The sequence below is a fragment of the Letharia columbiana genome (genome assembly GCF_014066305.1).
Source record: "Letharia columbiana isolate WasteWater2 chromosome Unknown Sc0000006_s0, whole genome shotgun sequence".
Lineage (NCBI taxonomy): Eukaryota > Fungi > Ascomycota > Lecanoromycetes > Lecanorales > Parmeliaceae > Letharia > Letharia columbiana.
Genome location: NW_023501042.1, coordinates 1,104,455 through 1,121,252, shown reverse-complemented (window position 1 = coordinate 1,121,252; position 16,798 = coordinate 1,104,455). Strand labels below are relative to the sequence as shown.

The following is a 16,798-nucleotide window of genomic DNA, read 5'->3' as shown; positions in this document are numbered from 1 at the left end:
AGAGTTACGTGATTCGAATTTCAATAAAATTAAGCGATAATAAAGCTATTATCGTTAAGAATACGACTTAGCTCTTTAAGATCTTATATTATATACTCTCTACGATTTTATATTAAATTATTACTTAATAAGCGAAGAATACTATTATAACTTAATTTATTATTTCTATTATATTAATATAATATATTATTATTATAATAATATTATAAGAGAAGAATCTATTATAATAATTATAGTTAATTAAGTCTCTATAGAAGAAATATCGAACGATATATATTTAGACGAATTAAAATTATCAGTATATATAAAAGAATAAGGTAGGGCTGAGCTAGAAAACCTTGAATTTGTATGTGCAGCCAATCATAAATTCAGGGTCACTACGCTCTTTAGTTAGACCGGCTGAGTCAGCCCGCTAGCCCTCCCGAGCTCCCTCATCAAAAATTTGTGTGTAGAAGTTTTACACTCTGAAATAACCAGCTCCCTACGGATGCTGTTACTTCATAATTTCGTAAATTATAGAGCTCAGTTTGCGCTTTCTAACGCTGTAAAAATTATGAAGTTTGGCCTACTATTGGTGGATTAAATGGACATTCAAATATGGTAGTCACACCAAACGCGTCCGGGATCGGATAATAATAATCCTTCCACCTGTTTGTTTGTGTAACCATTATTCTTCCACCACTCTACCAATTCTATCAATTCCACCAATATGAACACAATCGTCCTCGGTACCCCTCGCGGAAACGTTACTAAACGCTTCAGGCACGTACACCCCTTTTGCCCGCCTCTTAGAGCCCCTACTGACGCCCCCAGCCCACCCAGCTACACCGCGCGTTACCCATATACCATCCTACTCATAAACGCGTTGGAAGGCCCTCAAAAAGAGCCCGAACGGATTCATAGCCATCGTCCTCCCCTACATACTCCTCCCAAGCCAGCGATACTCGACCAGCCGCTCAGTCAACACTACCTACCCTATCAGCCCAGCAATCCACTCAGTTAGATCGTCAGCCAGTCACTCAGTCATCCACTCAGTCAGCCACTCAGCTAGCCACTCAGTCTGATACTCTACAAGAGGAGGAGCAAGAGGAGGAACTACAACAGGCAAATGTGGAGAACACTGCGGAGAAACCAAGCGGCAACAAGGCCACCATCGTCAAAAACACGGCTCAGCTCTCCAAGATCCCACACCAATCCACTCAGCCAGGGCAAGAGAAGTCACGACAGCAGGCAAATGCGGAGAACACTGCGGAGAAATCAAGCGGTAACAAGGCCACCATCGTCAAGAACACGGCTCAGCTCTCCAAGATCCCACGTCATATCAGTCATCCACTCAGTCAGCCACTCAGCTAGCTACTCAGTCTGATACTCTACAAGAGAAGGAGTAAGAGGAGGAACTACAACAGGTAAATGCGGAGAATACTGCGGAGAAACTAAGCGGCAACAAGGCCACCATCGTCAAGAACACGGCTTAGCTCTCCAAGATCCCACGTCATATCAGTCATCCACTCAGTCAGCCACTCAGCTAGCCACTCAGTCTAATACTCTACAAGAGGAGGAGCAAGAGGAGGAACTACAACAGGCAAATGTGGAGAACACTGCGGAGAAACCAAGCGGCAACAAGGCCACCATCGTCAAAAACACGGCTCAGCTCTCCAAGATCCCACACCAATCCACTCAGCCAGGGCAAGAGAAGTCACGACAGCAGGCGAATGCGGAGAACACTGCGGAGAACACTGCGGAGATAGTCATCAGCAGCAGTGACACAATAGGCCTACTCTCCACGGTCTCACACCAATCCACTTAGCCAGGGTAAGAGAAGTCACGATAGCAGGCGAATGCGGAGAACACTGCGGAGAAACCAAGCGGCAATAAGGCCCCCAGCACCAAGAACACGGCTCAGCTCTCCAAGATCCCACGTTATATGCTCTCCACGGTTCCACATCAAATCATCACTCAGCAAGCGGAGAACACCACTGCAACTTAGCCTGTCATCCCCACTGCAACTTGGCCTATCATCCCCACTGCATTCATATGGTACATCAATAACGTCACAAGAGGAGGATCTACTGCGACGATCACAGCCAATTAGGCCTCTGCAGGAGGAACATTGAACGATGCATATTTGGACGAATTGAAACCGTCCGATGTCTACAGCTATTTCATTATTCGAAAGATTTCACTGCGGCAGGAGATATTGTGGGATTCACACCACTAATTGGCACGTTGTCTCCATTTCTTTCCGGTATTTCGATACTTCTTGCCATAAGGACATGGCCTTTCTCTGTTTTTTATGGGCAATTATTACGGATCAATCCTTCACACTTAATACACCTTCCAAATAGGCCTTAGCGCGCCTCTCTCCGCACATATGTGCCTGTATACCACATAGATTAAATCAATTTTGTAGTGGTGGAAGTAGGTCAAAAACGCACAGCAAGCGATCAGAGTTCGATTTGACTTAGGGCTAGGGCTAAAATTCGATTTGACTTAGAAAAAATCCACCCCCTTTTAATTAAAAAAAAAAAAAAGAAAAATCCCAAGAATTTAAATTTGGGGCCTTTTCTTGTTCGATTTTTTTCTTTAAAAGTTTTTTATTATTTGAAAAATTTTACTATAATAAAAGATAATTTAAGATTTATAGCTTTAACTTTAATATATTATTTAGAGTATATCTGCAAATCTGAAAAGTTCCTTTCCGTACGATTTCCGCCGGGTCCGTACCATAAGCACGATTTAGCCTATTTAGCAGACTTTGTCTATATCCAATCCTTTCCGTCGGTTTAATAACTATTTTAATTCTTTCCGCTAGTTCTATTAGTTTAGCAACTTTAAAAATTTTTAGTAACTTTAAAAATTTTACGTAATACACTTTAATATACTCTAAGTATTATTCTATATATATATAATATTAATATATATTATTATTAATATACGTATTATTATACGTTATATTAGAGTATTACTTATATAACTAATTTTATTAAATTATTTAATTTCGTAGTCAAATTTGAGTTAGCGTTAATATTTATTATCGTAAAATCTTATTATCGCAACGTCGATTATTAGAACTTTTCTTTTTTTATATATATTACTACTAAACTAATAGAACTAATAGAAAAGATTAAAATAGTTATTAAATCGGCGGAATTTAGATAGATTCTAATTAGATTTACTAAATCGATAGAATTTAGACGGATTCTAATTAGATTTACTAATTCAACGGATTTTGTAATTTCCGCGACAAACGCGCGATCAGCAATTTCAAATTTTGCAGGAACTTTTCAGATTTGCAGATGTATAAAGAAATTAAGAGCTTATAAGAGAATTAAATTTAATAGATTATATAATAATATTAAAGAGATTCTCGCTATTAATTAATTTGAGAAATAACTCGCGAGTTAAATTATTAGGAATTATAGAGTTATTAGAGAAATAGATAGATATATAATTATATTCTTAACTTTTTAAACGCTTTTTAAATTAATATTAAACTTTATTTAATATTAGTTTATATCGAGAAAAATCGCGCTTAAAGATATATCTACCCGCGCGTACTTTATTATATAATATATAAAATTATTTTTAAAGAATATCTAAAGGTATAATAAACGTATATAATCTATAATAATTTTTAAGTTTATTTTAAATTACGAAGAATATTAATAAATAATTATATTTAAAGTATTTAATATTATCTTAATTAAGAGAAGACGTTAATATATAATTATATTTAGAGTATATAATATTATCTTAATTAATATAATTAGATAAAGAATTTTTTTAAGATATAATTAGATTTAAAGATAATTAGATAGATATAGAGTTTATATTAAATAAAAAATTTAAAAACTTTTTATATTCTTTATCTTATATAATAATTATATTCTTTATTAGCTAAATATTTGATTATTAATTTAATAACTCGTTAATTAAGCGATTAATAGTATTAATATAATAGTATTTTATTATAATCTATTTAACTAAAATAACTATATTTCGATTAAAAAATAAAAATATTTTTTTATATACTACTTCTTTTATAATTATATTATTTCTATTTATAGATTTAGCGTTTTATAGATAAAATTAATATCGTTTAAAGCGCTTAACTAATTAATTAATATAATAAAAATTTTAATTAACTTAATACTTAAGCTCTTTATTTTAATTTCTTATTATCGTTTAAAGCGCTTAACTAATTAATTAATATAACAAAATTTTTAATTAACTTAATACTTAAGCTCTTTATTTTAATTTCTTATTTTTTAATATAATAGTTAAAAATAGTAATAGTAAGATCTTTATAAGAGTTATAATTATTATATAATAAGTATAACTTATTATTTAGAGGTTAATGAAGCTTAAAAAGTACTATTAAATTATCTTAAAGTAAATTAATTAGATATTTAATATTATAATAATATCGCTAAGCGATATAATATTATAATAAAGCTTTTCTCTATTTTTTAAATACTTAATTAATAAGCTAGCTGGCTTATAAGTAATATATTAAATAAATATTCTATAATTTAGACTTATAATCTATTAAAAGTAATAAATAAAATACTTAATTAATTAGATCTAATTATAAAGAGTATTATAAATATATATATTATTAAGTCTCGATAAATCTTTCTCGTCTTAACTAATCTTTTAATTTAGTTAGATAATATATTTCGATAATAACTATTAAAATCTCTTATTCTACTTTTAACTATTTAATAACTTTACTAATTTCTATTAAAAAAATTATTTTTAATTTTCATTATAGATCGTAGTTTACGCTTTTTAATAATATAAAAATTATAAAGTTTAATCTTATAATTATTTAAAAGTAAGAAATTTCCATATCTCTTATTAAAGTTTACTCGATAGCTTTAATTTAGAAAAAAATAGATATATATTATTTAAATTCGAAATAACTTTTTTAATTCTCTTAAAAAAATCGATAAAGCGTAAACTTCGTATTTTAACGATTTAAAAATTATAGAATTTAGTCTTATAATTATTTAGAAATAAAGAATTTCAAATATCGCTTAATAAATATCGCTTATTAAATTTACTCGATAGCTCTAATTTAAAAAAATAGATTATAAATTTAATTTATAAACTTAAACTCGTAAATATTAAAAGATTAAAATAGTTATAACTATAGATATAAATAATAGTTATAATATAGTAGTTATTAAATAAAGCTTAGATTTATAATCTATAGAAATATAAAGTAAGATCTTTAGTTATATTAATTATAAAGTTCTATAAAAGGAAAGAGCGACTTGATATAGGCGCGCCTTGGTGCCAAGAGGCACGGACCCGAATTTCAACATAGAAGAGGGCTGGCATTCAACAGAAACCACTTCGTCAAGCTAGGTAGAGTTTTCATCTCTCGACGTGTGCAACGAAGTTGAAAAGAGGTTCCAACGTGTCGCTCAATCACGAGAATGCCAGTCATAACACATCAAGAGCCAATTCAATTGGCCGGGTTATCCAAAAGGGCCCATCTGTCGGGGGTTCTCGTTGACACGCACTAGGGTCATTTTCTTAGGGGTTTCGGCTTCGGCCCCTGCAGGATGTGAACCATCGTGAAAGATATTTTTCGACCTCGAATGCCGAAGTAAAACCTGGCAGGGAATAGAGCAGACTACAACGATCCTGTAGGTCGTCAACCAGTTTCTGTTTGTGCTGAGTAAAGCAAGAAAGCTCAATATAGTATACAATGCTATCGCTGTACCACTATCAGATGTAGGATGCAGTATGTACATCATCAGGCCAGCGACTAGAGAAGTTTCGAATCAGTGTCCTTTATGCGTTTTCGTGCTAGTTTTTGAGCTCCGAAAGAACGAATGGAGACAGCACCACACAAGCCTTATAGAGTATGCTGACACTCGATATTAGAGTCAGAGGCATGTTGTACAAAGGCGATTCCGAGAGGACTAGCCATATCGAGAGCAGTGCGACAGAGAAGAAGTGGTAGAACAACAGAAGTGGCCGGCGAATAATACCGGCAAGCAGTCCGACTGGACCATCGACGCATTGGCCGCCACATTGAAAGTAACGGAAACAGCCCAGCTGCAGAGCCTTGAGTTGAGGATCTAGACTAACATCAGTGCTGATCAACATCGAGGCCTCGCATACATACCATTTGCAGCAAAGAGAGAGTACAGTGCCTGTGCGAGTATGTTGATAACACTCGTCAACCCCTTTCTCCTCCAGTGAAACTTTTCCATCTGCTTTAACACAAGCTTAGTGTTCCCCAAATCCGGCACCACTTCTGGGCTCAATAACTCCTTCAACAGCACCACATCATTGAATGCGACGGTCATCCCCCCGCCAGTCAGGGGATGTCTCATGTTCATAGCGTCTCCTAGCATCACCATACCAGGAAACCGGTTGACGCTCGGGGGCAGGAACGAATTTGGCATACTTCTCAGCTTGCCCTCGTCCAGTGCTCTCTCGAACGAGGGCTTCACGCACTTTGGCAAGCTTGGCAAGACCACCTCTCTCAGATGTCTCTTTACGCCACCGTTCTTCGTACTGGCAGTATCCAAACCCTCGGGCACATCAACCAGAGCCCTTGTTTCTCTTGATCCGATTTGGTACAGCAGCACTGGCGCGCCGTCTCCGAGGAGCACATGCCCATGCAGTGGTTTCGGCAAGACAGCATCGATAAGTTCCAAGCCCCAAAATCGACTTTTGCTAACGACGGACCGAGAGATATACTGCTTCCGAAATTTGCTAGCATACCCGTCCGCTAGAACAGTCAATTGGCCGAAATAGACGTTTTTCCCGCAGCTGTTCAGGCATTGCACGCCCAGGATGTGACCTGTGTGCTCGCATTTGACTACCTCCGTGACTGTGCTCTCCACAACCGATACGTTCTGTTCTTTCGTAGCCAATTCCCTTAATCTTCGTATAAATCTGCCGTGGTGAAAACTCCTTCCCTCCCGTCTCAGGTTCTTCCCTCCCGCCACATCACCCTCTGACCTCTGGCTCCCAACAGTATTGCCCGGATACCCAATCTCGACCCCTTGCCCGTAATATATGACCTCATACCCCTTGACCCTCACACTATCAATCCCCTCTAAACACTCCTCTAGACCTAGATCTTTCAACGCAGAGACACCACCAGGTTGCAAAAGTTCGCCGACAATCCGATCGGGCTCTTTAAGAGATTTTTCGAGGAGGGTCACGGAGCGAGAGTGTGGGGGACGGGCAAGCGTGATGGCAAGGGCAGTGCCGAGGATGCCAGCTCCGACGATCAAGACATCCGATTCGTGGTGGAGCATTCGACGGAGAGTTTTTGGTGACAGCTCTGTGGGTTTGATGATTGTAGGTGAGGGTGGAGAGGAAATCGAGGTAGGCAGACTTGGGGAGGATGGCGGGGGGGTATCATGTATATGAGACATGACTTGGAGGTGGTGGGAGATCATACAGGGAGAATTGAATGACTAGGAGTGTAGCAAAGATGCATTGCTGTTGAAAACCGAGGAAGAGATGGTAAAGATTCGCGATGTCTCTGTCCAAGAATTTGATTGCCCAGAGTTTGATCTTAGATCGCCAAGATAATGATCGCCAAGACTTTGGGAACCCACAACTTATTGGCTTCCAATAACTACGGCGGGAATTTTGAAAATAATTCACGCGCGATGCGTCGTACACTGAAAATCTCACTAACAATGGGATTGTAAAAGTACATACAGTACATGAGCGAGGAGAGCGTTTTCGAGCTACAAAGATTCTGAAAATCTTGTTCTGCGCTTGGAGCGTTACGGTGCATACCTAGTTCGAAAGAGCAAGAGGCATGCCCCGTCAACAATGGCATCTCTGGAGGATCTGAAGGTAAGTGCATGTGTAAAGCTTCATCACAAATTTGTCTCGCCACGAAGGGCTTTTTCTATGCTTTTGCTAGGCGTATGGTCCACCACCTCACCATTCTGATACCCGGCACGGCCGACATTTGTGGTCTCGTGTTATCTTACCAAAAGGTCATAATCACTGTAGCTTCCATCTCCTCGCAACCTCAATACCTTCAGCAAGCGTTCCCACCCTTGCATCTATGGCGTAACCCTCTGCCTCTAGACGTTTGCATTCGGCATATAACGTCTTCAGTGGGGTCGAGAAGACTTCGATGAACTCGTTCTCTTCCAGCTCGGGCTTAAGATTTTGATTTTCTTGTAGCGACATATCGACATTGACATGGACCATATTCAAGTTCGTATTGCAAAACCCAGGGTCTAAAAACGAGTTGTGGTTGAGACATCTTCCCCTCTACAAAGTCGGGAAAACCTGGTTAAGACTCACCGTTGAACATAACGGGTGAGACCTCCGCCGCGATTCCAACATACCCGGTCTCCTCCCTCAACTCCCGAACCGCACTCTCCTCTGCAGTTTCTCCTTCATCGACAAGGCCTGCGGGCACTTCAATAACCACTTTATTGATAGGAGGACGAAACTGCTTTTGCAATAGGAGTTCAGGGCCTGATGGCTTTTGTAGGATAGCTACAATGCCAACTCCATCAATCGGAGAGTTTTTAGGCCGTGTAGAGCGTTCGGCAGACTCCCAGGTTCGCCGTTTACCCAATGGATCGGTATATGTTGTCCTAAAACCATAGTAAGAAAGCATTTATTGTGGAATTTTTTTATACGTAGTGTACAAGACGAGCTTTGTCCAGCGGGCATCTTTGATCATCTGCTCTCATTAGCTGGGGCACGGGACAATTGTGGTTGAAGATACCAATGGTTCAGTCGATATGACTTTGGCATCTGATGCCTTCAGGTCTCCCGACATTGATGCTTTTTGTGGGCAATTTATGGCTGAATGCAACTTGGATAGGTCGACTGTTGTCTTGCCGCACAGGGTGGTGCGGGCGTGTATTGATATGGAGATCACTCGTTTCCACCCCCATTTTCCCTATCTGCACGCTCTAAAATCCGATAAATCCGACGTAATACCAAAACGTCTACTCGTACAATCCAGAAAGTGAGCTACTTGATAGAGCGAGGACACCAATAGATCAAGCGACATCCCGCTAAAGTGGAAAAATCTATTGGTGTCCTCCCTCTATCAAGTAGCTCACTTCTGGATTATACGAGTACAGAGGTCTGCACCGAAAGTCCTGCACCCGCACTAGTGCAGCCCTAACCCTACTTTCGGAAAGCGGCCCTATAGAGGGAAAGCCTAGAAATATCTTCTCACAGCGCATGGATGGGACTTTAGATACTTCTTTTGGCTTGATAGGGGTATTAAGCCCCGAAACCTGGCTAGGGCTAGATGCGATTCCGAAGAACTTCAGACGCATTGTCCAGGTAGCCCTTTAGGTGAGGCGTTATCCGAAGTCTGAGCGCAAGAGTCTTGGCGGGTGTAGGACTTTCGGTGCAGACCTCTGTACCTTTCATTAAATTTAGGTAGCTACAAAGAACAAAGATTATCAGGACCGAGTATAGATGTAATATTAATATAGGTATGTTAAATAAGATAACTAAGATATCGAACTATATAGATAGAAGAGAGATATCAAGTAGTAGATGAAATGCCTCTACTAAGACACGCTAGGCCCGAATAAAGTAGGGGCTAAGTAGTATATTAAGAATATAGAATACGCTTATAATACTACTTCTCTTCTTTATAAAATTATATTTCATAATTAATAAGTAGAAAGATAGAAAAATAAATATATATATACGCTTAACGCCTAAAAAATAGTAAAAGTAATAAAGAAATAATCGTATTCGAGATCTATAGCATTATATCTTTCTCTATAAGAAATATTAAGAATAATAATAACTCTTTATACTTACGTCTTAGCGACGTTACTAGCTAAAATATAAGTATATATAAAAAGTCTAATTAGAAGAAAATCGATATAGTATAATAAAAATAGTATTTATAGGCGTAGGAGTAAATAGTAATAATTTTCGAATCTATATCTAAGCGAATAGAAGATTTATAGAATAGCGCGATATAATTAATCGAGAGCTTTCGAATTAAATTAAATCGAATCGAATCGTAAACGCTAAAAACTCTAATTCGATATTAACGAGTTTTTCTATAAAATATTATATAATCGATATTAATAGAAGTTATCGACGATAATAATAAGGCTTATAAATAATATACTATAGCTTCGAAAGACGCTTAAATATTTATTAATAAAAAAAGCTTACTTAATAAGCTTAATATAAAGTTATTATTAAATAATATAAGTCTTTATAAATATGAAAAAATAAGGCTATAGCGAAGATATCGACCGATTTCAATTTAATTAAAAATAAGATATTCGAGATAGTTCTAGTCTAAGAAATTTTTTGCTATTAAAGACTCTTATTCTATTAATTAATTTCTTAAAAATAAGATATTTCGAAATATCTCTTATAAAAGTCGTTCGCTAAGTCTTAGTAATTCTTAAACTTATCGCCGTTTATATTATATTAGATAAGATTATTATCGAAATCTTTTTACTTAACTTTATACTTAAGATAACTATTAATTAACTTAAAAATAAATATTTCTTTAATAATTTATTTAATTTAATTATTAATAATGATATATTTCGGCGAAGGATTTATCTATTCTAATAAGAGGTTATTTATCGCGAGACTTAAGAGATTAAGATAAAAGACGTCGTAAATTCTTATACTTGATAGAAGTTCTAAACGATATAAGATTCTTATAAGATCTATAATCTTAAATAGACTAAGTCTTTTATAATTTAATTTATAGAAAGAGCGATTAAAGGTAATATTCTTACTACTTAAAAAGATCTTATCGTTTATCTAAAAGATAAGCTTTTATTACTTTAATACTTATTAACTTATATAATTATAACCTTTTAAATATAATTTATATTACTTCTAATATATTTAAAATTCTATTTTATATAATTCGTAATATTCTCTATTTAAGTAGTATTAAAACGCTTATAAGTAATCTTATAATTAATAATATTTAGACTAAAACTTATTTAAGAGTAAAATCTCTTATTTATAAGAAAAGATAGAATATTAATAGATAGCGGCTACGCTATAACCTCTACTTACTAAGCGTATAGTCTCTATTTACTAGGCGTATAGCCCCTATCTACTAAACGTATAGCCTCTCTAATTTAATTAGCGATTACGCGAAAGCTAATAAAATCTAATCGAAAATAATAAAAAATCTATATCTAGTATTTTTAAGTTAAATATCTTTATAGTAGAATATCTTATAATAGTAAAATTAACTCTTACTCTATCGCTTATCTATATCTTTCGCTTAATAATAATAATTCTAGCTTTATCTTCTAATAACTAGATAAATATCTTTGTAATATATTTATTCTATATATATAATAGTATATAGAATCTTAAGAATATATTATTCTTAAGGGGTGTATAGTTACTTTTAAAAATAGACTTATTAGAAAGATATAGCTACGATATAATTATAGCGAAAAGTTAGAAAAGAATAATAAGAGTATAGATAAGTGTATTAAATCTAATCGATTAGTAAATTATTTATTTTAGATTATTACGTAATATATTAGAATAGATAATATTTAAACGAATTTTACTCTTATAATTATTAATCTCACTTATAATTATAATTATATCTTATTTAAAATATATTTAATAATATATAAAATCGCTATAATTTAAAATATTTAGAATATTATTATTAATTAGATATATTCTAGAACTCTATTAAAATAGATTATTTTATCTTTATAACTTAACTAAGATAAGAAAGATCTTATTTTAAAATTACGCGATATCTATAATATTAAAATTAAAATTAAAAATGAGATACTTAGATCTTTAATTTTTATATAGATTTTAATACGATAACTATATATATAAGAGAATTAATTTATATATATAAAGAAGAATTAGCGAACGTAGTAGATTAAATCTCTCTTCTTCGCTAGAAAATTATTATAACGAATATTATAATTTAATTTAGAGATATTAATTTTAGACGCGATATATAGAACTAATAAATATAAGCTTTTACTTTTTATAATTACCGAAATCATCGCCTTTAATATATCCTTTTATATAAGATTCGTTTTTATAAAATCGAAATATACTAGATAATAAAATAATTTAAAGCTCTATATAATAAGCTTAATTTTTCTTATTTAGATATACTTCTAACGAACGCGTAAAACGCTTTAATTAGAGTCTATAAACTCGTCTCTTTAAAGACTAAATATATACTTTATATTTAATATATTAAGAATAATATTATATTGAATTATAATTAGTACTTTAATAAATAAGAGAAACTAAATATCTTTGAAAAGAATTTTCGTTATATTATATATATAGTTATTAAGAAGTTATTTAAATAAAAATAAAATATCTTATAGAAGAATTATATCGAGTATTATCTATTCGTAATTATTTATATCGCGAATAATTTAATTTCTTAAAAGAAGAAGTAAGTAATCTTTTAAATTAATTAATATTTATATTTTAATAATCGAGTTATTTCGCGAGAGGAGTTAAATAATAATAAGCTTAAGAGATAACTATATAGTTTATCTATTAATAAAATTACTCTTACTCTATATAATAGAATAATAAATTAATTAAAAAATATTATAGATAACTTAAAGACTATTATAGACGCTATTAATTTAATATTTATAAATAAATATTTAAATTATAATATCGCACTTAGTAAAACTTAAATACGGCTTTCTATTTATATTAAGAAGTTTATTTTTTAAGATCTATATATTAAAGTTTTATTATTCGCTTTTATAAAAATAATATCTTATTATAATAAAGTAATTAATTATATTATAGAGCTATATATTAAGTACTTTACTATAATAATAAGACTATTATATATTTACGTTATGAAATATTATATATTAAAGAGAATTAAGATATTATTACTCGAAGATATCTACTCTTACTAGCGAGTTAATAAGTTTATTAATACGCGTTATTATAAAAGTAAAGATAAAGATAATAAGAAGGAAGATAATAAGGAGGAGAACGATAAGGAGAAGGAGGATAATACTATAAACGCGCTTTTATATATTAATAAATTAGCTATAAGTTAGCTTAAAGATTAATTAATAAGAGTTAAGAATAAGAAGAAGAAGCGTATTTATAAGAAAGTCTTCGAGGACTTTATCTAATGTAAGCTCTCTCGATTTAAGTATATATAGTAATAATAATAACTAGTAATTATAGCGAGTTAAATAAAATAATAAGAGAAGAAGAATAGAGTAAATATATTCTTTAATATTAAAGTCTATAGATAAGAATTAGGGCGTATATCTATAATTATCTCTATATCTACCTTTATATTATAAGCTTTATAACCGCTATAGTAGCTATCTTAATAACTAGATATTATATAAAAAAGATAATAAGATAAGTAGACTAAATAAGTTATAAAAGGAGAATAGCGAAGTAATACTATATACGAATAGCGAGATAATATTATATCGGCTTATATATAGAATAGTAAGATTATATTTAATATATTTTAGATATAGAAAGACTAGCTAATCGATAGATAGTAGATAAACAAATTAGCGTCCGCAATTATCAAAAAAATAGGTGTATATTATTAACATATAGAAAACTTTTTTATTTTCTATTAACTTTTTGAGATTTTAAAATTTATATTTTGGAGCGCAGTCTGCGCTTTCCGAATTTTTAAGAATTTTGAAATTTGGTCTTATAATTATTAAAGCGCAAGGAATTCAAATATCGCTCACCAAAGTCCGCTACCAAAATCCGCTCGACAGCCCTAATCAAAAAACAGGTGTACATTATTTGATTTTAGAATAACTTTTTTGTTTTCTATTAAAATTTTAGAATTTTTGATTTAAACTATAGAGTATAATGTGGGCTTTTAGATAAAAAAATAATTACTAAATTTAGTCTTATAGATATTCAAAGATAAGGAATTCAGATATCGCTTACCAAAGATCGCTCACCAAAATTTACTCGACAGCCCCGATCAAAAAAAAATGATTATGAATTTAATTCATATGCCTTTACTCGTATTTAAGATATTAATAATAAATAGATATAAATTTCTCGAAAAAGCTTTAAAAGTTTAATAGCGATAATAATAATAGCGCTAAAGAAATAGTTATTTTAATATAAAATAGCGAGTTTATAGAGTGCTAAGTCTAATATAGCAACTCGATAAGCGACTTAGATAGATTACTCGTAGTACGAGAAATTAATAAAATCTCTAAAGTAGTTAATAATAGGTAACTTCTCTAAATTTAGATATAGATATAATAGAATAGCTTTCTTATTAGATATTATTAAATTAAGACTATATTAAGATAGTAGTAAGATTAATAATTATCGAGGGAGTAAGTAGATATAGCTTCTATTTTAAGAATATCTTAAAAAGTAATAAATTTATCTAAGTAAAGGATTTTAGTAAACTTATTAGTTATCTATTTATTAATAAAAATATATTATATATTTATAATACTATTATTAATCTTTTTATATATAAAATAATAGATAATATTAATATATTTAATATAAGTATAAAATTAAGCGTTTTTTTATAAGAGTAATTACACTTTAATTATTATCGAAAATATTAATAATTTTAGAGTTTATATTATTAAAGTGAAGAAGTTAATTAAATAGATTTTTTAATTAAATTATTTTTTTAATAATTTATATTTAATTTATATACTTTATTTTATAAATAAATAATACTATAATAGCTTAACGCTTAGATAATTAATTAATTATATTATCTTTTATATTAAAGAGATAGTTAGATATAGATTTTTAAATTATATTATTAACTTAATTAGAATTAATATAATTAATAAGTTCTTAAAGAAAATCTTTATATACGAATTTATAATAAATTATACTTTTTAAATATTAGAAGATTTAAATAATTATATTTTAGTATATTAAAAGTTAAGTTAACTAAGTAATAATTTTATTAATAATATTATATAGATAATATTAGAATAAATTTTAAGTATAATATATATAAGAGATCTTATCACGGATTAATAGTTTTTTTATAATTTTTTTAAAGCGATATAGTTCTCTTCGGAAAGCTAGTTTATAATTAATTTTAAGAAATATTAATATTAGAGTAAGATTTTAAGAATTAAAAATAATTTAAGAATTAAATAATATAAGTCTCTTATTTTAGATAAAAGATATTATAATAATTTTTTTTTATAGTTATATTTAAATAGTAGATATATAATTTTAAATTCGATATATAAAACTTTATATTAAGTTTTTTAATTCGTTAAATTTTAACTTTATTTAGATTAATAATTAAGATATTATTAATATAAAGCACTATAATAATACTCTTCTTAAGATTTATAAATACACTATTATTTAATTTAATAGAAAAAGAGTTAACTTTTTATATACTTAAAAAAATATTAATATTAGACTTAAGAGAATTTCTTTAAATTATAAAATATCTTATTTAGCTTATAGACTTAATATTATCTTATTAAACATGAATTATATATAAATTTCTTTTTATTTATTATATAAAAGATAATTTTAATATTTATTTACTTAAATTTAATTTAAGATAGTTATAAGGCAAATTATCTTATAATTTATAAACTTTATTATTAACGCGAAAGTATTATAATAATTACATCTTTATTATTTAAATTTTAAATAATTAGCGTATCTTATAGCGGTAATTTTTTATTAAGATCTTATTTTAAGATATAGATTATTTATTAAATATAAACTTTAAAAGACGTTAGATAAGATATTAAGTATTATTATTTATAAAAATTTATACTTATTTTTTATAAAAAGTTTTTAATTTATTTAAGATAATTAATTAGATATAATCTACTTATAAGTAATAAACTGAAAATATTTAGCTTATTAGTATAGTTTATAAGTAAAGCGAATATTATAAAGATTCTTAAAAGAGAATAGGATAGATTTTAGATTCGAAATTATAAGATTTAAATAATTATATAATATTCTTTAAATAGCGCTTAACTAATAATCTTCGCGAATAATTTATATAACTTTAATAATAGTTAAATCTAAATCTAAAGATATTAAATCTAAATCTAAGAAAATTTCTTATATAAATAATATAAATTAAATTATTAATATAGATATAGATATAGTATTTAATTAAGTAGATTAAGAAATCTATATTAAAAGCGTTTAAGCTAAGAGCTCTGCGTAGTTAATTAAATATATCGTATTAAAGACTCTTATATAGATCTTTAAAAGACGCTAGCTTATTAATTAATTATAGAAAATTTAATCTTAATCTTATAAATATTAAAGATCTTAAAATTATCGAAGATTTAATAGCTATTTTAATTATAGATATAACGTTTTCTAATACTTCTTTAAATTTAATATCTTTTAAAATATTAATAATATACTACTTATTTAATATTTTCTCTATAGCGAATATTAATACTATTAGACTTATTACTTATTCGAATACTTATAAACTTTAATTTCTTCTTTTAAGTTTATAACTAAAAGTTATTTTTTATAAAGTATACATTATTAGCGTAAATAATTATCTTCTTAATAAGATTATATAATCGAAAGATTTACTTCCTCTTATACTCTAGTAATATATACTTTTCACTTTAATTTATAAGCTTTTTCTAAATTTATTTTATCGTATAAGCGATAAAATCGATTATATATAAGTGAAAAAGAATAGACTTTATTAATAGAAGATCTTAAAAGAGATTATAATAGTTTTAATATTAGATAATTATATCGTTAGATAATTAGCGATAATAATAATTTTAAATTAAAAAGATTTATTAAAATTAGAGTT

The 16,798-nt window shown here is 30.0% G+C and overlaps 3 protein-coding genes across 3 annotated transcripts; 1 reads left to right on the top strand and 2 right to left on the bottom strand.

Moving 5' to 3' along the window:
- Positions 1-709: 709 nt before the first annotated feature.
- On the top strand, positions 710-1,807 carry HO173_003013 (uncharacterized protein; the record flags this gene model as incomplete). Its single annotated transcript, XM_037304943.1, has 3 exons — positions 710-959; positions 1,016-1,336; positions 1,449-1,807. The coding sequence occupies 3 exons, from the start codon at positions 710-712 to the stop codon at positions 1,805-1,807; spliced, it is 930 nt and encodes a 309-aa protein (XP_037168436.1).
- A 3,679-nt stretch (positions 1,808-5,486) lies between these two features.
- HO173_003012 (uncharacterized protein) lies at positions 5,487-7,409 on the bottom strand (the record flags this gene model as incomplete). The annotated part of the gene is made up of 3 exons (XM_037304942.1): positions 5,487-5,779; positions 6,006-6,095; positions 6,143-7,409. The coding sequence occupies 3 exons, from the start codon at positions 7,407-7,409 to the stop codon at positions 5,487-5,489; spliced, it is 1,650 nt and encodes a 549-aa protein (XP_037168435.1).
- Positions 7,410-7,995: 586 nt separating this feature from the next.
- Positions 7,996-8,791, bottom strand: HO173_003011 (uncharacterized protein; the record flags this gene model as incomplete). Its single annotated transcript, XM_037304941.1, has 4 exons — positions 7,996-8,237; positions 8,305-8,603; positions 8,658-8,692; positions 8,738-8,791. 4 exons carry the CDS (start codon positions 8,789-8,791, stop codon positions 7,996-7,998), a joined length of 630 nt encoding a protein of 209 aa, XP_037168434.1.
- Positions 8,792-16,798: the final 8,007 nt, after the last annotated feature.